General features: G+C 53.7%; 1 protein-coding gene across 7 annotated transcripts in view; it reads right to left on the reverse strand.

The window, feature by feature from the left end:
* Positions 1–23,657, reverse strand: part of PER1 (period circadian regulator 1) — a 41,500-nt gene that overhangs the window by 13,122 nt on the left and 4,721 nt on the right. For 2 of the 7 annotated variants that reach the window (XM_048516364.1, XM_048516366.1), the window contains exons 1-12: positions 14,261–14,520; positions 8,350–8,764; positions 7,837–7,935; positions 7,023–7,177; positions 5,948–6,069; positions 4,661–4,862; positions 4,160–4,214; positions 3,094–3,251; positions 2,021–2,099; positions 885–991; positions 578–731; positions 355–463 (exon numbers count right to left, since the gene is read on the reverse strand). In XM_048516364.1, coding sequence (XP_048372321.1) covers positions 355–463; positions 578–731; positions 885–991; positions 2,021–2,099; positions 3,094–3,251; positions 4,160–4,214; positions 4,661–4,862; positions 5,948–6,069; positions 7,023–7,177; positions 7,837–7,935; positions 8,350–8,588 — 1,479 coding nt within the window. In that variant the 5' untranslated portion in view covers positions 8,589–8,764; positions 14,261–14,520. Of the gene's footprint in view, positions 1–354; positions 464–577; positions 732–884; positions 992–2,020; positions 2,100–3,093; positions 3,252–4,159; positions 4,215–4,660; positions 4,863–5,947; positions 6,070–7,022; positions 7,178–7,836; positions 7,936–8,349; positions 8,765–13,219; positions 13,427–14,260; positions 14,521–23,657 lie in introns of those variants that run through there. The other 5 variants (XM_048516365.1, XM_048516361.1, XM_048516363.1 and 2 more) reach the window with 5 other exon arrangements.

A 23,657-nucleotide genomic window follows, 5' to 3' on the forward strand; every position in this document is an offset into this window, starting at 1 on the left:
AATGGGGGGCGGAAGAGAAGATGAGTTTGGAGTTATATCCCCCCCTTTCTCTCCTGCAAGGACACCCAAAGGGGCTTACAATCCCCTTCCCCCACAACAAACACCCTGTGAGGTGGGGTTGAGAGAGTTCTGAGAGAGCTGCCACTAGCCCAAGGTCACCCAGCCGGCGCGTGTGGGAGTGCACAAGCTAACCGGGTTCCCCAGATAAGCCTCCACAGCTCAAGAGGCAGAGCGGGGAATCAAACCCGGTTCTCCGGATGAGAGTGTTAAGCATGACGCCACGCCTGCTCTCAGTTAGGACCCGCCGGTGGGGACGGAGGGAGGGGAGGTTGAAGGGGGGGGGGCGCTCCTCACCTGCAGCAGGAGCCGGTGGATCTGCTCAGACAGCTCTTGGATGTCCTGCTCCAGCGGCTTCACCTTCTGAGCCTTGGGGGCCGTGAAGACGTCCTCGTTGAGGGGACCCCTGTGGGGACGCAGAGGGAAGGAGCCGAGAGTCAGGGCAAGGGGGATCCAGCTTAGGGGAGCGCGAGGCAAACCCCCCCCCCCACCAAAGACCCCCAAAGGCAGGCCCACTCACGTCCGGACTTTGTGCCTCCCCATGATGAAGGAGACCTTGCGGCTCCAAGGATTGACAAAGCTGGACCAGCTGGTGTCGATGGTGACGTATTCGCCGTTGCGGGCGCAGAAGCGGAGCGGGGAGTGGTCGAAGGGCTGCCCGGCGTACTGCAGAACTGGAGAGGACGGCACGGGTCAGAAAGGGGATCAGAGGGCAGCCGGCACCCAAACGGCCGCCTCCGCTCAGCCCGACTGGATTCGAGCGCTCTGAGCCCTTTCTGCGGCAGATCGGCCTCCTGGGCCGCTCTCCCGCTTTGCTCGGGACTCACTTTTTTTGTGTATGGCCAGCATGAGAGGCCGGTCCTCCGGGTGCAGGTAGAAGAGGACGGGGGTTCCGATCAGGTCCTGGGGAAGGTAGCCGAGTAGGGGGGCGGCCCTGAAATGGAAGAGCAGGCCAGCAATCACAACGGTGCCCATGCAGAGAGGTCACTTCTGCCTCTGCATTTATTCATTTTTCTCCATTTATACCTCACTTTCCTTCCCCAAAGGAGACCCGAGATGATTGACATAATTCCCTTGTCTGTTACATCCTCACCCAAACCCTGCGAGGTAAGCCTAGCTGAGGGTGTGTGATTGGCCCAAAGTCACTCAGTAAGCTTCCGTGGCAGAGTGGGGGGGAGGGATTCCAGTGGTGGCAAACCTATGGCACTCCAGATGTTCATGGACTACAATTCCCATCAGCCCCTGTCGGCATGGCCAATTGGCCATGCTAGCAGGGGCTGATGGGAGTTGTAGTCCATGAACATCTGGAGTGCCATTGGTTCGCCACCACAATCCTAGTCCAACACTCTCGCCCCTACAACACACTGGCTCTCTTCGGGAAGCAATTCTCCTGGCTGTCCAATGGGAGCACCCCTGCAGGCAGAGTTGCTGAGTGGACGAATGAATGGCCTAATTCAAACCCTGACTGGGGGGCCAGCCCACTAAAATGACCGACCCCCAAGTCTGACATTCCCGGGATGTTTGGCTTTTTTTAGGTCTGGACGGTCGCACCACAGGGACACAAACACACACAGAAGAAGAGTTTGGATTTATATCCCCTTTCTCTCTCCTAAGGAGACTCAAAGGGGCTGACAAACTCTTTTCCCTTCCCCACTCACAACAAACGCCCTGTGAGGTGGGTGGGGCTGAGAGAGCTCTGAGAAGCTGTGACTAGCCCAAGGTCACCCAGCTGGCGTGTGTGGGAGTGCACAGGCTAATCTGAATTCCCCAGATAAGCCTCCACAGCTCAGGCGGCAGAGCTGGGAATCAAACCCGGTTCCTCCAGATTAGAATGCACCTGCTCTTAACCACTATGCCGCTGCTGCTCACCCCAGGCAATTGACCTCGCAGCCCGGAGAAAAAGACCCCCTCCTTCCAGACGACCCCCTCCAACCTTTATCTTGCTTCCTCCCATATTCCTTACCGCTCATCCACGTCCTGGAACAGGCAGCTGGGAGTATGTCTGGTGGTGAAGATTCTCTTATCTGGAGGGATTCTGGGTGCTGCGGGAGCAGGAGGGAAACAGGACATGGGTTAGGGCAGTTTTACAGACCTCCCCCTGCATCACACACAGATACACACACAGGAGACACTGTCCCCTCGCCAGCGGTGTGCTCCCAAATGCAAGAGCCTCGTCTTGTCGAGGAGACAGTGTGACAAGTTGCGGAAAAGATGTGTGGGACCCAAACCCAGCGTGTGAGAGCGTGAAGCACCCCTCCTCCTCAAGCCGGGGCGCTTGAGTCTCCCAAGGTGGGTTTGTTACAAAAAGATTTCCAAGGGTAGCCACGCGGGTCTGCAGTAGAAGAGATAATTTGGGCCCAGAAGCACCTTAAAGATCGACCAAGACGTCCAAGGGTGTGAGCTGTCGAAAGTCAAAACTCGACTCTCAAAAGGACACACCTTGGAAATCCTGTCGGTCTCAAAGGACTTGAATCAGGCAGATTTTTTTATAAGGGGGAAGCTGTACAATGTGGGGCGGGACGTATTCCACGCCATTTTGTGCGAAGGGCAGGAAGACTGAACATAGACTAACCCCCTCCTGCCCTCTTGTGGTCAGATGGGGAATATGTCACAGTAATGCAACTCCACTCCGCTGCAGACAGAAACTAAGAGCGCACCCAACGTCTTTATTAAAGGCTAACCAAGCTATGCCTGACCTGCGTGGCCCAGGCTAACCTGCTCTCACCATATTTCTGAAACTAAGCAGGTTAAGGCACCGGTTAGCATTTCAATGAGAGGCCACCGAGGAAGATCAAGGGAGAGGAGAGAGAGAGAGGAGTTTGGATTTATACTCCATCTCTTTCTCCTGTATGGAGACTCAAAGTGGCTTACTAGCTCCTTTCCCTTCCTCTCCCCACAACAAATACCCTGTGAGGCAGGTGGGGCTGAGAGAGTCCAGAGAGAACTGTGACTGCCCATGCCCATGTGTCCGAGGAGGAGGGAGGAGGCCAATTCCCAAAGCCCCCCCTCTTTCCACGCGCGCCGCCTCTCTCTCACCTTCGTAGCCGGAGTGGATGCGTTCGGCGATCAGCAGGCAGCAGGGCTGTCCTTCGGCGCTGTCCGAGTCGCGCACTTTGGTCAGGTACGGCGTGAGTCGGAAAGGGTAGTAGCGCAGCTCCCGCCCGCTCTCGTGGCCTCCGCTGAGAAACAAACGCCTGCAATAAGACCAGAGGCCAGAGGAGACCAGGACGACCGGGAGGGAGCACAACCCTCGACCCCCCACCCCACCCCACCCCACTTCCCACAGCTCACTGAGTACCACCGTCACCTACGGAGCACCCATCAGGATACTGCCCAGGCCCAGCGGAGGGTTCCTCACTAACTACTACGGTAAGATATGTGCTCTCTGGATCTTTACACTAACTCTGCATTTATTCTCCCTGCGGAACCCCTAAACATGGAGGCAAGAACCTCCGCCCATCCTCGGGTAGTTGGCCCTCACAACAATGCTACAAAGGTAAAGGTGGACAAACTGAGGCAGAGGACCCGTGACCCCTTGGGACACCTGTCCAGGCTATTGTACGGCGGGACACCTGAACCCAGGACTGAGACTGTTTACATTTCTAAGTCACATTCTGGCCACTGCTGTGCGCTCGAGGTAGCTTGCACAACAAACCGAGAACATGATTAATAGTTACTCGGCAGAGGAGAAAGCACCGGCTGGCGGGCTGGAATCCCTAACCCGGCCAGAGATGGGAAAAGGGGGAGTGTGTGAACAGGCGGACCCAGAAAGCACGAGTTCACGCACGCTTGGCTGTGGCGCCGGACGTTTTTGGAGCACACAACTCTCAAAACGCAGTTGCGCGTGCAAAGATTGCACGCGCAGCCACCACGCTAGAATCCCACACCTCCTTCCTCCTTTGCTGGTGGCAGGCATGTGCCATGTGCCGCTTAATCCTGAAAGTATGCGTGAAGTGAGAGAATGGGCAGAGAAGGAGCCCTGATTACAAAATCCCGCCCACTCCACCTAAGCGGCCTGTTGCTCAACACCTATACAGACTGGTTTCCCACAAACGCCCCCCCCCTTTCTTCTTATTCCCCCCTCCCGCAAGCTGGAACTCACCTGATCCGGCAGAAGACGGATTTCTCTTGGGTGTAATCCATGGCGGCAGCACCAGCTAGGAAGAGAGAGAAACTGGGTGTTAAAATTTGTAATAAACAGGACCGCACTCGATCACGGTTTATTTCTTTGTTTACTTCATTCACACCCAGTCATTTCCCCTTAACGGGGATCCAAAGTGGCTGATGCCATTTTCCCCTTCTCCACTTAATCTTCACAACAATCCTGAGAGGTAGGTCTGACTGAGTGGACGTGGCTGGCCCAAGGTTCACTCAGTCAGCTTACGTGGCAGAGTGTAGATTTGACCCTGGCTATCTCCTAGCCCGGGCGTCTGCAAACTGTGGCTCACCAGAGGTTCATGGACTACGATTCCCATCAGCCCCTGCCACTTGGCCAGAGCCCCTCCCCAAAAGAGCCCTTCTCGACAACAACAGATCCTGAAGCCAACCTGGCCTCTGCTTACAAGCAGGCCTCCGCCACCCTCTGAGCCCAGGCAGAGCTTACCGGCAGAGGTGCAGATGCTCCAGGAGGGCAGGTGATACGGTGCGGTGGACCCATAGAAGATGCTGACGTCCTGGGGCGCCAGGAACTCGGCGAACTTGGCCCCCTTGAAGACGTCCCTCTTGCAGCGCAGGATGAAGGCAGCCTGGTCTGAGATGTAGGCGATCTTCCCCGTGATGAAGGAGACGGCCACCGAGAAGGTGTCCTTTGAGGACAAAAGGAACAGGAAGTGTCAGGAGACGGGAGCCACCGATTGGCCAAAGGCGTCACAGAACCACAACTAAGAAATTGAGCTCTAGCGCAGTGATGGCGAACCTTTCCGAGACAGAGTGCCCAAACTGCAACCCAAAACCCACTTATTATCGCAAAGTGCCAACACGGCAATTTAACCTGAATACTGAGGTTTTCGTTTAGAAAAAATGGTTGGCTCCGAGGCGCGCGTTACTCAGGAGTAAGCTTGGTGAAGCAACCGTACAACACTTCAAATGGGTGAATCACGACCCTAGGAGGATTTACTCAGAAGCAAGCCCCATTGCCAGCAACCGAGCTTACTCCCAGGTAAAGGATCGTGCCCAGACTAGCCTAGATGTGTGTGTGTGTGTGGGGGGGTGATTCTCCCCCCCACATGATGAACTCTGTGCACGTGTGCCCACAGAAAGGGCTCTGAGTGCCACCTCTGGCACCCGTGCCATAGGTTCGCCACCGCTGCTCTAGTGTCAACAGCTACTTCCCACTTGAATACTACTCAGATGGCTGGCAGGGTTCCATAATTATAGGCCTGGTTGCTGCTGAAGATGGAGCGGTGGTCTAGGAAGCCCTGTGTCTGGCTCACTTGTTGCGTTCTTAGCATGAGGAGCTTAACCCAACACAGTCCACAGAAAGCCCATGATGCCCATGAGGAAAACACAGGGGCAGGGGGCTCCCACCCTTTGCTGGGTTGCAGGTCCCAGGGCACCTTCCACAAGAGCAAAAGGCCCTTGCTTTCACCTCCTGCCCATGAGCTCCCAAAGGCACCTGGTGGGCCACTGCGAGTAGCAGAATGCTGGACTAGATGGACTCTGGTCTGATCCAGCAGGCTCATTCTTATGTTCTTAAGGCCATTGCTTTCACCTCCTGCATGTGAGCTCCCAAAGGCACCTGGTGGGCCACTGCGAGTAGCAGAGAGCTGGACTAGATGGACTGTGGTCTGATCCAGCAGGCTCTTGCTTATGTTCTTATGTTCTTAAGAGGCAAGACTCACTAACTACTCCCAAGAAAAGGATCCCACAGGGAGGGAACCGGAACACTCACGGGGTTTTTCAAGGTGTACTCGGAGGTGATATTTTCCAGCTCCTCGATGCTGTACGTGGACATGTCCAGGTTGCAGGACTGGCTATCGTCAATGGTCCATTGCTGGTAGTAATCTTGGCTGGCTGAAACGCAGAGGGGGGAGGAAGAGAACTCGATTAGACGCAGAATCTGGAAAAAAAGATCAACACGCAGCCGGCGCAAGGAATCGGCACCTTTGCAGCCCTGCCGTTATTTATATGTTTGTTTATATTTTCGACTTGTCGGCCGGCCTCCCCCAAAGGGTTCAGGGCGGCTTACAACATAACAAAACAACAGTCAATTCCCTAGAAACATTATTATTAAAATCAGACAGAAGCAGCTCAGTTATGGACTGGATGTATTTTAACGCTAAGTTACCGTATGTATGGGACAAGTGAAACAAATTAGGCCTCAGTGTTGATTTTAGGGTATTTTATATATTACAATTACACTGGGAATCACAAGGTTGAGAGTGTGTATAGAATTTGTTGATCCTTGACTGTAATTTGCTGTCTAGAATTTGTCGGTCCCTGACTGTAACTTGCTGGTCTTTGACTGTAATAATAAACTGACTGATAGATAGTTCATGACAGAAGCAGCTTCGGGGTCACCAGCAGAGGCACTCTGCAAGGAGAAAGCAAAATTCGTCTCCGTGACCCAAAATCCGCCGGGCCGCTCCACCAGGAAGCAGTTCTTCTTGAAACCTCCTCTCCTTCCCTCTGAACTCTGTCCTAGTCACGTCAATGGGGAGGTGTGCAAATAGGCCCTGCCTGGGCTCCTCTAGGCCTTAACTCACAGGTGTCAAATTTGCGGCCCTCCAGATGTTCCTGAACTACAATTCCCAACATCCCTTGCCAGTACAGCCAATGCTCATGTCGGGAGGGACTGATGGGAATTGTAGTTCATGAACATCTGGAGGGCCATGAGTTTGACACCCTCGCCTTAACTTGTGCTAGCAATTTCTGGCTCATCAGTACTGCCCAATTCTGAGGCCCCCCAAGCAACTCTGGTTTCCGCTCCCGCAAAAGCGGAGCGGCAGACAGCGGACGGAGCCTACCTTGGACTTGCTTCACGCAGGACAGCGCGTACTGCAGGGTGGCCAGGGTCCCCGACTTCCCCTTGCTGCGCTTCTCAGAGGGCAGCCGGATCTTCATCTCCTTCAGCGCCTTCATGAGCTCTTTCTGAGTCTTCACTCGTGCCGACTGTTCGCTACTGCAGAGGCACGGATTTGGAAGAGAAAGGGAGTTGTAGCAACAAGGACTAACCACAACCGTTCTACCACTTCTCCTGCCATATTCAAACTGTCCCCTCCCCTGGCATCGAACACTGAAAGAAACACTATTCTACGTTACTGGACTTCTTTAAAAAAATCAAGTAAAAATGTCCATTTTGATTAAACAATCCTAATGCTAAATAATCCCGATGAAGACTTCTTGATTTCTTCCAACTCATTTTCTGCTGCCCCTAATAAGAGTCCTTCTATTTTCCAATCTCTCTAAACGGTGTATCTTCCGTGCATGGCAAAAAACAAAAACTCAGAAAGGGATTCCTCTTTACAAGGGCAGGTGTATGTCAGCGTCACGCACTTCTAGATCTCAACGAGCTGAAACGATTTCAACTGAACAGGTTGGGATTACAGAAATCCGAAAACAAACGGAAGGCTCAAACAGAGCAGGAGGAATTGAACGTGACCTGTTAGGTGGTGTAGAAACTACCTAGTATACTTAGACAGGGGTCTGCAACCTGCAGATAAGCCACAGTCCCGTTTACCTGGGCAAGAAGCCCCCTTCCAACTGTATATATAACTTACAATGTTCTCGTTGCATAACATTCTTGTTATGTAACACATAACGTTCTTGTGAAGCACTCACCTGCAGCCGCTGGTCGATGGGTTGTCCTGCTCCGAGCTTGCGCTGAGGAGGCTATAGGCGATGGAGCTGCTCGGAGGAGACGGGCTTTGGGAATTGGAGCTGCGGAAAGACGCAACAAGGTCAGCCTCGCGGGATGGCGTACCTCCCGTGGCGCTCCAAAGCTGGCCAAACAACGCCAATCCAATAAGCGAGACCGCTTTTCTGCTTGTTTGGGACATTCCCGCCCTTCGAGACCAACAACAACCCCCGGGAAAATCGAGCGCACAGGCAGGAGTCCTCCCACCCATTCAGGCCCCCGCGGCACGGGGGGTGCCCATCCAGCCATGCAACGGGGCAACTTTCGGAGCATCACAAGAGCCCTGCTGGATCAGACCAGCGAGTGCCCATCAAAACCGGCATCCTTCTGATACTTTGGCCAACCAGCCCCTCCGGAGGGCCAACCGCAGGGCAGAGAGGCCGAGGGCAGCCTGAACGAAGGATGCCGGCCCCACGCATCCGCCCCCTAAGGCTCACCTCTTGTTGCTCTCCGTGGTTTCCAGCAGGGCCGAATCCTTGCCGTTGCTGCGGGAGCTGCTGTGCGAATCGCCGTGCGACTCGTTGCCGCTGGAGCCGTTGCTGTTGGCGTCCATGTCGTCGTTGGCTTGGCCCTGGGCGTCTCCCCCGTGCTGCGCTCTGGCCCTGCGGGGGGCTCCCGAGGTGCCCCCGCCAGTCCCTTCATAGGGGCGCTGGGCGGGCTCGCAGCCGGCGCTCATGACCGGTTCTGGGACATGGGCGCCTGCCTGGGGAACCAGGGGGAGGGGGCCGAAAAAGGTGGGGACTTCCACGACGGAGGCGTTCGAGGAGGATGGAGAACGGGCGAGAGGAGATCTCTTCGGCCGGCGATGCAGGAGGACAGTCGGATCGGAGCAGAGCGAGTCTCAAGCGATACCTACGGAGGGAGATGACAGAGAGAGAGAGAGATTAAACAACGGTTCTGGATTAAGCACAATGGAAACACGCCGTGGAGTCAGCCCACCGGTGCCTGCGCAAGTAAACAGGTACGCAAGCAAGCGGGGAGGGGCCTGTGCGTCACGGAGGACCCCCTGGAAATGCGATGCCCCCACCTTCTGCTCTGCGGCTCTTCCGTGTGGGATGTGGCCTGAGCGCGCCGCCGAACGAGCATCGAGTGTCAGCCTTTATGCCGGGCAACCAAAACATGCATTATTAAGTAATGAGTTCTTAACGGCCTCCTTATCAGACCCAGCATCAGTAGCTGCTCTCGTCTAGGTCTATACAACACGACAGCTATACAACGTCCCCATTCGATCTCCTGCCCCGGTCCTTCCTCAAACCTCCAGGTTTCTTGGCTTGGCTGTTGTTGTTTTTTTGTTGTGAAGAGGTTGCGAGCTTTGTTACGGAAGGTAATTCAGAGTCAGTAACAATCTGTATTTATCGGCTATATATATTTTTGCTTTTAAAGGGGCTTGGACTTTAAAAGGGGCTTGGACAGATTTATGGAGGAGAAGTCAATTTATGGCTACCCATCTTGATCCTCTTTGATCTGAGATTGCAAATGCCTTAACAGTCCAGGTGCTCGGGAGCAGCAGCAGCAGAAGGCCCTTGCTTTCACCTCCTGCACGTGAGCTCCCAAAGGCACCTGGTGGGCCACTGCGAGTAGCAGAGAGCTGGACTAGATGGACTCTGGTCTGATCCAGCTGGCTCCTTCTTATGTTCTTAAAACCCTATTGTTTGCTGTGGGTTTTTTGTTGTTGTTCTGTTTATGCCAATAAAGGCTCTACTGGTTAGCACAGTGATGGCGAACCTCTTTGAGACCGAGTGTCCAAATTGCAACCCAAACCCCAGTTATTTATCGCAAAGTGCCAACCCGGCAATTTAACCTGAATGCTGACGTTTTAGTTTAGAAAAAAACTGGTTGGCTCCCTCTTTCTTCGCCCCACCCGCTCGAGCAGGGGCCAGCCTGCTCTAGCCTTCAGCAAGTCCTGTGCGCACTGCTCTGTGCCTCTCTAGCATCTCTGCCTCCTCTGCACCCCTACCCCGCCAGCCGAGTCCTCCCTGCTCACCACGGTGCACGCACCTCGTGCTCAGTGGCCCAGGCCAGCCTAGATGTGTGTGTGTGTGTGGGGGGGTGGTGGGTGATTTTCCACTCCCCACATGACGAACTCTGTGTATGCGTGCCCACAGAGAGGGCTCCGAGTGTCACCTCTGGCACCCGTGCCATAGGTTCGCCATCCCTGGGCTAGCATCTGTGCAGTTCAAGAAGGGTAGCTTCTCAGGGTAAAGACCTGATCCCCCCCTCCCCCTAATTTTTGTTTCACTTTTTTTGCTGGACACCGTACAGCCACCGATTTAACGACCACGAGAAATAATGACAACTCCAGTAAACCGAAGGGCTGATCGGCCGTTCTTGAACGTTCCGGTCCTTTATCAGCTCTTCCGGCAAACAAGAGAGCGATGAAAATGGTTTCGGAGAACGCTTTCGGCACAAACCATTTCCTCTTTTCCCTCCGCCACGCTTCTATAAAAAGAGCTCGGGGATGATTTCTTGTGGCTGACCTACGTCACTAATACGTGCCTTCAAATGAAAAAAAAAAAACCTTAATCCCCTCTTTCTACGCTCTAGCACAGAGGAGGAATAAGCCAGGGCCGGAAACCTGGTGACAAAGTGTAGTCAGAAAGCAGATCGCACAGGTGCCTCAACTTGCGTATCTTTTCTGACCATAAACCCTTTCTATCCTACCAATTTAATATTCCCCCCCCCCTGCAGAAAATTACTTCCACTGCCCTTTTATTAATCAGGAGGCATTTCAACTAAAGTAGCATCAAGCAAAAAAAAAAATATTCCACTTTCTGGTAAAAGATATATATGCAAACCCTTAAACTCCCCCTCTCTCAAGCAGGGGCAATGCTGTGCATTCAACAGGTGTGTTGCAGGCTGGAATTCAACAGGAGCAACTCCCCCCCCATCGTTGCACTGGCATGCTGCGTGTGGGCGAAGGTGACCTCTACCTTCCCCCCACACAAATACACACCTGTTCGCACTTCCACACGCACTGAATAACGCACTTTAGGGATCATCTGCAAGAGGATTTTGCCGTTCCGTCCAGCAAAATCCAGTTGCAAAATAGATCGAAAGTGTCTTATGCAGCACGCGCGGCAGCAACAGCCCTGCCGGGAATACAATCGGGGAGTACCAAAGGCCGAATTCTGGGAATCAGAGAAATCTACGGCAAAAAAAAAATATATTCAAATATAAATGACAATTAATTGTTGCATGAAAGAAACATCATGAAAAGTTTCTCTCCAGCCCGCAAATTCACAATGCATGCATACATCATGCATCACAACCCTGGTTCTTTAAGACCACTCAGTAGCCTGTTTATGATGCTGGCCCGTTGCAAAGGATGCCAGCTATGCAGCGTGACTCTTCCGGAGACGCTGGGGGGAAGCGAGTGGTTGCCATGGCAACCCTGGCCAGGTTCCAGCTGCATCGTCTGCGCACGCCGAGCACCTCCACCTAGCGGCAGGGAGCGCCGTTTCTTCCTGCAAGCGCATCCTTTGTTGTGACTAAACCTCTGCTAAGTGTGTTTAAGGCTTTGGAGCAAGACGGTTTCTACTCCCCACCCCACTCAGTATAGCCCAGTGGTGGCGAACCTTTGGCACTCCAGATGTTATGGACTACAATTCCCATCAGCTCCTGCCAGCATGGCCAATTGGTATAGCCCAACCGAGATGTCGAGCCATCCTGCAAAGACCGTCTTCTTCTGAAGGGCAAGCCTTGCGAGATGGCAAAATGTCTCTGCTGGGCTACGCACCCCGGCCCTCCTCAGTTGAGTAGGTTTCCTTTTTTTTAATCCCCAAATAAGCGGTGGGGAAATAGGAGAGCTGCGACCGTCTGTTCCGCGGGAAGGCCATCAACAGCAAGTCAGCCGCCCCAAGAAAAAAAGGGTTAAAGGGTAATACTTCATCAGCATTTCCTACCGCCTTCATTCACGTTTTTATGGATTTGTTACTGTTTGTTTTCTTCCTTGGGGTGGACGGCAATGAGGACCATTTACGCGTAACACTCAAGGAACAACGTTTCCTTTAGATAAAAAGCGTCCTTCTCTTAGAAAGAGAAAAAAAACCCAACACTTCCTTAATTAGTTCACATTTTTTAAAAAATTTTCCACCCAAACCCAAACATGGTTGCCAACTTCCAGCCTGGAGATCTCCTGGTATTACAACTAATCTCTTCAGCAAAATTCCCATGAAATGGCTCCTTTGGAGGATGGGATCTATGTCATTATGGTTCGCTGAGATTCCTCCCCTCTCCAACCTCCCCTGCCAAAGTTGGCAACCGTGAGCCCAGATTTGTCACCCGTCATCGCGACTGAAGCGGCCTCTCCCTGCCAGAGTCAGGATTTGTTCTAGCCCAAGAACATTCCTGTCCTGGGACAAGAATAAGTCATACTCTGAACTGAACGGCTGCATCTGTAGAAAAGGTGCCGAGTTCCTGCCAAGGTTTGATTTAATTGTTGAATGTTTTGGAATGAATCATATGTACTCGGAACTGAGTCAAGCTGGATTTCAGAACATTCCTAACACTTTTGGAAGGCAGAACACGGATTTGCAAGTTGCTGAGCTGGTTGGAAAATCCAGCCGGGCAGTTCATCAACGACACATTTCTTGGATGACAAAACCGCTTCAAAAATTCACACCACGTTAACACATGAGGTGCCACTTTCGTTTTGCCCTTAAGCAGATTAAAAAAAGAAACCTTCTTGTTTTAGGCCTCTAAGCAAGCTTCAAAAACAAGAGCCAGTCTATAATTTCCTTCTATTTTCCAAAAGAGACTTCAGCGACATAACAGAAATAGATATTTTTTCCCAGCGAACCTCACCTCACGCCCCAGTTAGCACTTTTAACTGGAGAAGGGGGCGCTATCGCACCTTCAACAACTGTCTGATGCGCAGGAATTGGCAGCCCCACGCTCTCTCGCCACAACGATAAATATTATTATCAGCAACGTATGCAATGCAAATTGCTGCCAAAAAGGTACAGGAGGAGGAGATAGGCAGGCCAGCAACTCCAGAGCTTGGAGACAAAGTCGAACAAAACACTGCACGGTTGTCTGGGTGTGTTCCCCCCCCCCCCCCCGCCCATGCCCATGCAAACACACAAACACCCCATTAGCCTCACCTGCAGGAGCCGGCGAGAAAACCACCTCTGGAACCAGGCACAAAGGCATTACAGGTTTCTGGTCAAACTTACTGAAAGGCCATTTTTTAAGATTTGTGGCAAACTGCTTAACCCCAAAAGAGAATACAAAGGCACACACATGCCAAACCACGTTGTTGTCCCCGCCCACCCCCCAAAAGCCGTCACACAGTAAACAAAAAACTACCTGCAAACAAGAGCCTGCCACTGGGGACTTTGCACAAAGGTGTACCGTCACACTGCGGTTCGACTCCGTCCTTTCTAAAGGGCTGATGCTGATCAATTCCGCTACGCTGACGTCCGAAGGCCACGCACCCCTGGGCCAATCTCGAAACTGCTCAGCAGCGTGCAACAGAAGCGTCGCTTTGGCAACTCAATTCGACACCCGCCCCCCCACAAGATGGGGATTGCATTAGGCTCCACCACACCCCCTTTTTTCCTATTAAGAGAGGGACACGCCCCTGTTAAGACCCCCACACCCCCTTTTCCTCCGCCAACTGGGCATCCTTATGTACACATGACGCGGCAAGATGCGGTCTCAGGCAGAGTCTTTCGTGTCGCCTTTTAACTCAGGGGTCTCCGACTCTGGCCTTCCGGATGTTCATGGACTACAATTCCCATCAGCCCCTGCCAGAGTCGGACACCCCCTGCTTTAACTGAAAATGCCAGGCTCTGCATCTGAGACTTTTAGCATGCCCAGATGACACTCCGCCACTGAGCCACAGCCTCTGCCACTAACTTCCTATATACGCCCAACTTCTTCTCTCCTGCAGGATGTACCCCCACACTTCTCCCTCCCATAGTGCCATGCTCCCACCCCACCGGATCGCCCCTTTAGCAGCCTGCCCGTTTGCTTCCCACCTCCTCCCTTCCAACGTGTGCCCCCCCTCCAAGGGGTCTACATTCCGTCACGCCCCCCCCCTCCCAAAGTTGCCGGGCGCTTCTCAGGCTGGCCGCAGCGCCTGGTGGGGGGGGGGGCCTTCCTGCCGCCTTCCCGCCCCCACAGGCAGGCCAGGGGGCTTGGGAACCCGCTTGGCGCAGGGAACATTCCGTTCCCGCAGTGGCGGCGCACGTGACGGCCGAGGGGGCCGAGCTTGAGGCGGGGCAAAGACGCTCCATTTTTTTCCCTCTCCCACCCCCCCCTCCCTCCCCCCCCCGCGGTCATGCAAGAGAGGCGCAAATGAGGAGGGGGTCTCCAGAAAGGCCCAGCGGCGGGGGTCGCACTCACCAGGGGCGGCCGAGGCGAGGAATGCGGGCGCGCTTAGCCGACGCACGCCTGGGCCGGGGACAGCTGCTCTCCCGAGCCTCTCGAGCAGCCGCGGGTGGGGGCTCCGTCGCGGATCAAATACATCCTCCCGGGGGGGGGGGGCTCGGACAGACGAGGGGGGGCGGCGGAGCCTCTTCAGCCTGAGCTGCTGCGCTGGAGCGTCTGCCGGGGCCGGGGCGGGCGGGCGAGGACTGGCCCCGTTGGGTAACAGCCGGGCGGAGCAGCCGCGGAACCGCTGACGCAAGAACCGCCCCCCTCCCTCCCCGCCCGCCTTCCACAGCCCGCCGCACGTGTACCCTGGTGCTGCCACCAGCGGTTCCGGGACCGCTCCCATTGGCTGGCGGCTCAGCCAATCGGGCGGCGGCGCTCCGACTGCATAATCGGCGGCAGACGCCTCGCCATTCGCGGGAGGGGAGGGGAGCCCGAAGCCAACAGAGGGAGCGACGGTCGCCAACTTCCCGGTGGGCCCTGGAGGCCTCCCAGAATCCTTTCCCGAGGCTGCGGGAATCACTCCCCCCTCTGTGCGGCACTTTCACACATGCAGAATAATGCGCTCTCAATCCGCTTTGAATGCACCGTGCAGCTGGATTTTACTGTGTGAAATAGCAAAATCCACTTGCAACCCGTTGTGAAAGTGGATTGAAAGTGCATTATTCTGCATGTGCAAAAGTGCCCAATGACAGCGGCAGCAGATGGGACTCTACGGATGGACGTCTGTGCTGAAGCTAGAGGTTGCCAACCTCCAGGTGGGGCATGGAGACCTCCCAGAATCCCATCCGGAAGCTGGGGGGATCACCCCCCCCCCCGGAGAAGGGGGTCTGCAACCTGCGGCTCTCCACATATTCATGGACTACAAATCCCATCAAATGGGAACTGTAGTCCATGAACATCTGGACAGCCGCAGGTTGCAGACCCCTGTGAGTAAATGACAGCTTCAGCATATAATTTCCCCAGGCCAGAATGACTGCTCTGGGAGGTAGCATTATCGCCCGCTGGAGTTCCTACCCAGATTCCACCACCACACACACCCAAATCTCCAGGATTTCCCCACTCTGGAGCAGGTAACCCTGCAAACTTCAGTATTCCCAGTCTCCACCACCAAAAATCCCTCAACCTGGTTTGGCAATCCTAAAACTGCCACACAAAAAAATTATCTGGAAATAATTTGGTCTTCAAGCCTCCTTGAAAAGCCAGGAGTTTAGAATCCCCCCCACCCCCAACCTCTTCCAGAAGAATGTCACAAATATGAAGCACCCACCCACTGAAAAAGCAGGAATGGGGGGCTAGGACAAGGGCCCACATGCCATTCAAACAGCGGCAAAAGTAAGCAAAGCCTGTGGTTAAAATCCACTTCAGTCATCACAAGTGCTTCTGCATCTGTACAGGCCAGCGGTCTGTGAAATCTGGTGCGCCTCAGAAGCCAGCAGAATGGGGCACCTAGTGGGGCCTCAGAGGAAAAGGTATAACAATATTGACTCTGGGTTTTATTATCTGAAAACCATAACTCATGACTTTCCCACAATAAACCTCCAAATCAATATTTGGTTAGTAGCAGCTTCCAGAGCAATGAAGCAAAGGTTGCTAAGGCCCTTCCGATCACCCCCCCACCCCCACCCCGCTCCACTCACAACAATGCTCTTTGCTTTGAGGGGTGTAAAGTCCACCAACATTTCTGCAACCCGGGGGCAAGTTCACGTCGTCTCTCTGTGGCTCATTACGAGACCTCACAACCTCCCCATACCTTGGAATGCTTTGACAGGTTGCATACAACCTTGTGAAACCAGTCAACAAAAGTAATCACGCTATAAGCTTTTTACGAGGCAGACTACCATGTGTTTTTTTTTAAAAAAAGAACGTGTAAAACTTCCATGCTTCATCACCGGCAGGAGATCCAAACTGACCACAGACTGTAAAGGAGAGTAGTTGCTTCTGCCTGCATTCTAGCTAAGAATCAGAAATGAAAACTATCCAGCTCCTTTCCAAAGCAAGCCAAGAAAAAGACCACTGTAAGAAACCACAAAAAAAGGCATTCAGTCCCAGAGGTCACAAAAAGACTGTGACTGTCCCGAGTGACTCACGCGCTTTTTATGGAAGCTGCCTCACAGAAATAACACATCCTCCTTTGCATACATAAGGAGGGCACTTAGTAAAATCTTCGGGACAGGGAGTTTCCACAATGAGTTCCTGTACACAGGTATCTAGATTTACTCACACTAAAGCTGCTAGGACATATTATGTAATTGTTTGCTCAATTTGTCCTATGTGTCCATTTCGCTTATACATGTCATTGTTTGTTTGTCCTTCAAGAATCCATCTGGATTTAGGTACAAAGGGAAATAAAAAAAGAGAGGCCGTCCCACAATTTTTTTTGGCATCTATCACATACAAAAAAGCCTCACAAATAGTCATCACCAGCAGGCGGGCGTTTAAAGCACTTTAAACCTCACATGACTGCACCATTTTATTTATTCAGTTCATTACTCCCATCTTTCTCCACAATGAGAACTTGGAAGTGCCGTACACTGCTTCTCCATACCCCCATTCTATCCTCCCAACAACCCTGTGAGGTAGGCTCAGCTGAAATAATGTCACTGGCCCAATATACCTTAGAAAGCTTTCGTGTCACGAGGGAGGATTAGAACCCGAGTCTCCCAAATACCAGACGGACGCTCCGACCACTACACCTTTTTGCCGGCACGTCCCTCTTTTTATGGGTGTTGCAAAGATCTGAGCTTATTTGTTTGGCATCTTAATATGGAATCCCCAATGGGGGGGAGGGGCATGCTTTAAAAGTCACCCCCCCCCAAAAAAAGTACACATAGTAGAGGGAAACCATAAGAGAGAGACTACAGCCGGAGTAGCAGAGAGGAAAGCAATGGATGTTGTTTTCCACGTAGCTGCCCCAAATCATTCATGCGTGCGTCAATAGAAAGTCAGGCAAGAAAGCTGCTGGCCGCCGGTCCTCAGACGCACACACAACCTTTACACTCCCCTTACAAAAGCCACCAAGCCCCCCGTTGCGAAATCTTTTGTCGCCGGGAACAGCGGGATTCTGAATGACTCCCCTGGTCCGTTTTCTTCGCCCTCAGTGCCCAAGCTGGGACGCATCAGTCATAATTACGTCTTCTATCAATCCTCCGCTGCGTACCCAGGAGTGACACAGGCTCGCCTCCGACCCCCTTCTCCCTCGGTCGGGGCGGCGGGGGGGGGGGGCGTCTTCTGGTTTGGCTATTCATTAAAATGCAGGCCTGTCGTCAAATGAGGCTTGGACACCAACCGGGGTTGCTGGGTCCGCCCAGCGACCAGCAGGAGGGGATTGGGGGGGGGGGGCAGAGTTGCCATCTCAAAGCTGAGAAACACCTGGAGATTGGGGGTGGGCCCTGGTGAGGACTGGAGCCTCAGTGGGGGGGGCAATACCATAGAGCCCACCCCCTTCCAAAGCATCCCTTTTCTCTGAGAGAAGAAGAAGAAGAAGAGGAGTTTGGATTTATACCCCCCCCTTTCTCTCCTGCAGGAGACTCAAAGGGGCTGACAATCTCCTTGCCCTTCCCCCCTCACAACAAACACCCTGTGAGGTGGGCGGGGCTGAGAGAGCTCCGAGAAGCTGTGACTAGCCCAAGGTCACCCAACTGGCGTGTGTGGGAGTGCACAGGCTAATCTGAATTCCCCAGATCAGCCTCCACAGCTCAGGCGGCAGAGCCGGGAATCAAACCTGGTTCCTCCAGATTTGATACACGAGCTCTTAACCTCCTACGCCACTGCTGATCTCTATAGTCTGGAGATAAACTATAATCCCAGGAAAGACCCAGACCCAGAGGTGGGATCCAACCAGTTCTCACCACTTCTCTAGAAGTGGTTACTAATTTTTTCTGAGTGCCGAGAAGGGGGTCACTAAGGCAACCTCCCAGTCCAACAGGGACTGGAGGTGCGTGTGTGCGGCGGCGCCACTGTTTGAATCCCACCACCAGCGGAACCTGTTATTAAAAATTTTGGATCCTACCACTGCCCAGACCCAACCAGGAGGTTGGCATCCCTGACACCTACTCACCCAAACTGCTTATAAGCAGGGCATAGAAGTAGGGGAGGGGGCATTTCTGGTCCTGCAGGACCCTCCCAGAGTGACGCACTTTCGGCAAAACGTCATCTCGTTTATTTATTTACATCCCACTTCCTCTCTCTCTCGTCGCGGCTTAAAACGCCATTCTCCCCTCTCTCCGTTTCCTCACAACCACCCTGTGAGGCAGGCCGGGCTGAGAGCTCGTGACAGGAACCCAGGGAACCCAGCAAGCAAGCTTTCGTGTCGGAAAAGGGTTTGCCAAGTCCAGGTTGGGGGGAAAAGTCCTGGAGATTTGGGGTGGCAGAGAGATGAGAACTCAGCAGCGCTTTGATGCTTTTCAGTCCGCCCTTCGAAGCCATCTCCTCCAGGGGGTGTGCACGTCTGAAGATCAGCTGCTAACTCTCCAGGCCCCACCTGGAGATTGGCAACGCTGTCCAAGAATGCCCCCCCAGACACACCAGCTCTCCGCCTCGGCCCGTAACCAGAGCCAGCGTTGGCTTCCAGCGAGTGTGGGCCACATTCTTTCCATAACCAGGTCATCTGATCCGGCCGCCGGGCCGCAGCCACCTCTTATGTAACACCTCCCAGCTGAGCTCACACGGGCCAGACTGTGTTGTGTTGTACAACCCTCCCTCCTTCCCGCCCACAGCTGGGAGGAGGCGGAGCTTCTGCCGCAAGCCCCTCCTCTCCCTCCCTCCCTCCCTCTCACCCGCCTGCCTGCATGCATGTTGGACTGCCAAGCGCAAGTTATTTCCACACCGCCAGCGGCAGGAACAAGAGGCGGTGGCCCATATAAGGCAGGCGGGAACATTGTGTTCTTCTGGCTCCGCCGTCGACAGGTCCAGCTGCCCGCCCTTCTTTCCACAGTAAACATTCCAATTTGGCTCTTCAAACAGACGGGAACAAGATAATGAATAGGGAGTCAGCATCAGAGGAGCAAACCGAGGAGAACCAAGCCTAGGCTGGAAGGCACTGGGGAAGGCACGGAGGCTCAGATTCCAATTCTTTCTTTTTTTAGAGGAAGGGGAAGATATTAAAAGCCACCCACTGCTGCATTCATCTCTGTGAGTGTCTGCAAAGCAGCCCCGAGAAAGGGGAATGGGAGACCTGAAGCGATTTGTGGTAGGTACACACAGCATAAAGGAGGGGTGTGAATCGGGATGGCGAAGCAGGGGACGGGGAAGATTGAGAGATGAACACGGAAAACCAGCAGGAGGTGGGAGCCGCCATCCCACGGCTGTGGGTTTGAATCCTCCTTCCAATCACTGGGGAAGGGAGGGCGAGGGGTAATGATCTTACAGGGTTATGTTATCCTTTAGGACATAGGTGTCAAACTCGCGGCCCTCCAGATGTTATGGACTACAGTTCAGCATCATGCTGGCAGGGGATGATGGGAACTGTAGTCCATAACATCTGGAGGGCCGTGAGTTTGACACCTGTGCTTTAGGAGGTCTCCACTTTAGTGGGGGGGGGGGGGATTAGCTGGAGACAAGGGGCAAGAGGGGATAACCGGGAGCAATAATTTACACACAACAGGAGAGTCCTAGGTGAAAACTCTCAAATGAGCAGGAACGGTTCGTTGAAGGGGATTTTTATTGAAGAATTCAGTAGTGGAAGCAAGAAATATATATTTTAAGCTATGAGAAAATCCATACAGGGCACACGAGGGCCGGCTGAGAGGAAAGCGAGGCAGCTGCAAACTGATCGGTGATAGTTACCAGGTTGGAAGTGACGTCCAGGGAAAGCGATGTCGAAGAGGAAAACAACCAGAGCTTCCAGGAACAAAACAACGAGCCCGCACGCAAGGAAGGGTGAACATATGGATGCAGAAAACACACACACATGCACACACTGAATGGACAAAGGACCAATTTTTATACCCCCAAATGGGTCCTGAGATAGTACGAGGGAAACTGGCAGGTAAAGCCAAGAGGCAAAGAATTGACTTATTTTTCAGGGGGCCCACAAAAAGATAGGAGAGCCTTGATAAGTCGCCAGGACCCAAGAGAATTCCTGGGCTGTCCCCTTGAATACTGACTGGTGGCCAAGATGAGTGCAGATAGGGTAAGCGACGGTCTGCTCGGGATTAAATTGCAGACCGATTAAATCATTAAATCATTTTAGGGTAAAACCGTGGGAATTAGCTAGACCCGCTGTCCAGCCAGGTGCACCTGAGTGCCGGCATGAAAGTTCAGCAGCAAACTGCTTCCTTGCCCGGGCTGGAGACACAAGATGGATCCTAAAACTCCCCGAGGTATCAAATTTTGTGAGGAGCCAGTGTCTTGCTCTTACGCCATCCTTTGGACCCTACGCCATCCTTTGGACCCTGGCCCAAATGCACATAGTTGCACCTCTTGACGCCTGGTCTTTAAGAAGCCACGAGACTGTTTCTTTATTGGTGCAAAAGACTAGCATGCAGCTGGCTCTGTAGAACTGATGATGATGAATCACCCAGGAAGGCCTCCATGACCTGCCCTCCTTCCAAATCAAGTTGCTGAAGGAGCTGTCTCTCACAGCAAAAGGCCTTGCTGGCAGAGTTAAAGACACACACCGCCCCCTTTCTTGACACCACTCACAGCCTAGACCAGGGGTAGGGAACCTGCGGCTCGAGAGCCGCATGCGGCTCTTCTGCCCTTCCACTGCGGCTCCATGAGCCGAGCCGCCGGCTTCATCCTTGCCCACCATGCAGGCAGCAGGGCGGGCGCACCAATTGCCCGCGGCCGGCTAGGCCACGCTGCGGGCTTCCCCTCTCACCCGACCCGTTGGAGCAGGGCGGGTGCTTTCCCAGCGGCCAGCAAGGCTGAGCCACCGGCTTCATCCTTGCGGGCGCACCAATTGCCCGCGGCCGGCTGGGCAGTGCCGCAGGTTTCCCCTCTCACCCGCCTTGTTCGAGCGGGGCGGGTGCTTTCCCGGCGGCCGGCAAGGCCGAGCCGCTGGCCCCATCCTTGCCCGCCCTGCAGGGCGGGTGCATCCATGCGCCTCTCAGAATGAGTGGAGTAAAAGGTAAAAAAACCCAATATATACAGTGTTATCTTTATTTTAAATGTCAAAAATTATTTGCGGCTCCAAGTGTTTTCTTTTCCCGTGGAAAACGGGTCCAAATGGCTCTTTGATTGTTAAAGGCTCCCTACCCCTGGCCTAGACGCTGTTGTGGGCTGCAACCAACCCCAAAGGCAGTATTTCTGACTACGATCTGGGAGACCCAGCTTCGAATCCCTGCTTGGCTACGGAACCGACCCTGGGCCAGAAATATCCCTTCCGCCTAATCTACCCCACAGATTTGTTGTGAGGACGAAACAGAGGGGAGGGCACTGCTTTAAACCACTCTGGGGAGAAAGGGGAAGTGTAAATTAAGTCAATAAATAATAATAACAATGCTGCATCAGGGTCAGTGCCGTGCTTCCAGATTCTCCGGTTTCAAAAGATGGCTGCCCTCTGCTGACAGCGCCCAGCTTGGCCCAGGAATGTCGGCCTGACAGTTTTTGTTTCTTGCAGGAGCGCCTCGCCCAGACACACTTCTCCGGGACATTATGTTCCAGAACAGCAGAAGTGGGGCAGCGCCTTGGAGGAGAAGTAGCACACGGCAGAGACGCTGGGAAAAAGAGCCCCACACGTGGCTCGGCGCTCCGCAACACACGCCCCGGGACGCTGCTGGCAGAGAGATCGGCACCCAGAACCTGAGTCACCGCGGCTCCACCCAGCCTCCCCAATAACCTTTGTCCTACTGTACAGGGGGAACATTTTGTTACTGTAAAGTTGGCAGACCCGGCAAAAGGAGGGAGCTGGTCAGGAATGCCCATTTTGACTGCACTCTGCAACGCCAGATCAAGATGCAGTAGATATATAAAGTCCGCCTTGCTTTTTCGGATACCGCTTCCACTAGAGAGGATTCAGCAGCACCCAAAGTCCTTAACGGAGCCTAAAAAGATTCTGCAGGAATACAAATGCGCTTCCGTGACCAGCGAGGCACGTCTCGTCGGCTGATATTTTTTTCCGTCGCACCCAACCCTGTTGCCTGTTAACGTTTTTGACCACTTTGGAGCACCTCACCAACCAACGTGGCCCCAGACCAAGATACTTCGAACGCCCCTTTTCCTTCATTCTCACCTTCACATCCCAGGGAAGAAAGAAACTGGTACCTTCGAGTGGGTCATTCCTCGGGAACCCGACGGATCACCTGCAGGAAGCTGCAAACTTTGCAAACCTGTCCCTGCACCGGAATGCCAGCCGTGCCTTCGCCGGGAACACGGTTTAACGGGCCGGTTAACGGCTGCGGATAATTATAACTGATCCCGCCAGAGGGGCCTTGACCCCTGCCGGGATGCCCCAGGCTTGGATGTTCTTGGCGCTAATCTTGCAGCTCTCGGGAGCCCGCTCATCACGGCCGTCAAGAATTAAGCTTCGCTTTAGCCGTCCTTTTTCCGTCACACGCTCTGTCCCACCATCTGCCTGGCCCGGCGGCAGCACCACGTAGGGCGGCATTCGCCACGTCTCTGCACTCCATCTGACCGGCTTTCTGGGTCAGGCGATGACAGAGGGATCATGGCAGGGGGGGTGGGAGCGTCATTTACAAGTTCAGGAACCCATACGCAGCGTACATGTCAAACCCTTTCGTCTTCTGCTTTGGAAGCGTCTCAGCTGCCCACCGGAGCTGGGTTCTATCTATCTGCCCGATGTTCTCTTGTCTTAATTTTCCTTCCTTCCAGTACCACCATCGCGCTGGACTTTCCCACCAATGAATGCAACTCATCCTCAGCTGACAGAAATGGGAGGCACGAAAGACTGACCCCCACACAATGACAGGAAGCTGAGAGGGAGGGGGCGGGACACCCATCCAAAAAGGAATGTCAGAAAAGGAGAGAAGCAATCCATCTCCCGCTCTGTGTGTGTGGGGGGGAGAGACAACTGGAAGGGGGTGGGAATATAAACCCCCAAGCTCGTGGCCTTCCTCTATGTCAGAGGTCTGCAACCTGTGGCTCTCCAGATGTTCATGGACTACAATTCCCATCAGCATATCAGCCTGCTGGCAGGGGCTGATGGGAATTGTAGTCCATGAACACCTGGAGAGCCACAGGTTGCAGACCCCTGCTCTAGGTAACATTTCCACAGCGCACCTTAGGAAAGGGGGCTTCATTTTACGGCCCTCCTTGCCAGCAAAATGCCTCTTATATCTTCAGAGGAACGAACAGAAGACTAAGAGGCAGGAAATCCTGTATGGCTATTTTTTGGGGGTGGGGGGAGCATTGCTGAGGATTCGTTTGCCACGTCGGTCCTGCTATTAAAGCCACTCAGGAATCATCC

The sequence above is a fragment of the Sphaerodactylus townsendi genome, linkage group LG15 (assembly GCF_021028975.2).
Source record: "Sphaerodactylus townsendi isolate TG3544 linkage group LG15, MPM_Stown_v2.3, whole genome shotgun sequence".
Lineage (NCBI taxonomy): Eukaryota > Metazoa > Chordata > Lepidosauria > Squamata > Sphaerodactylidae > Sphaerodactylus > Sphaerodactylus townsendi.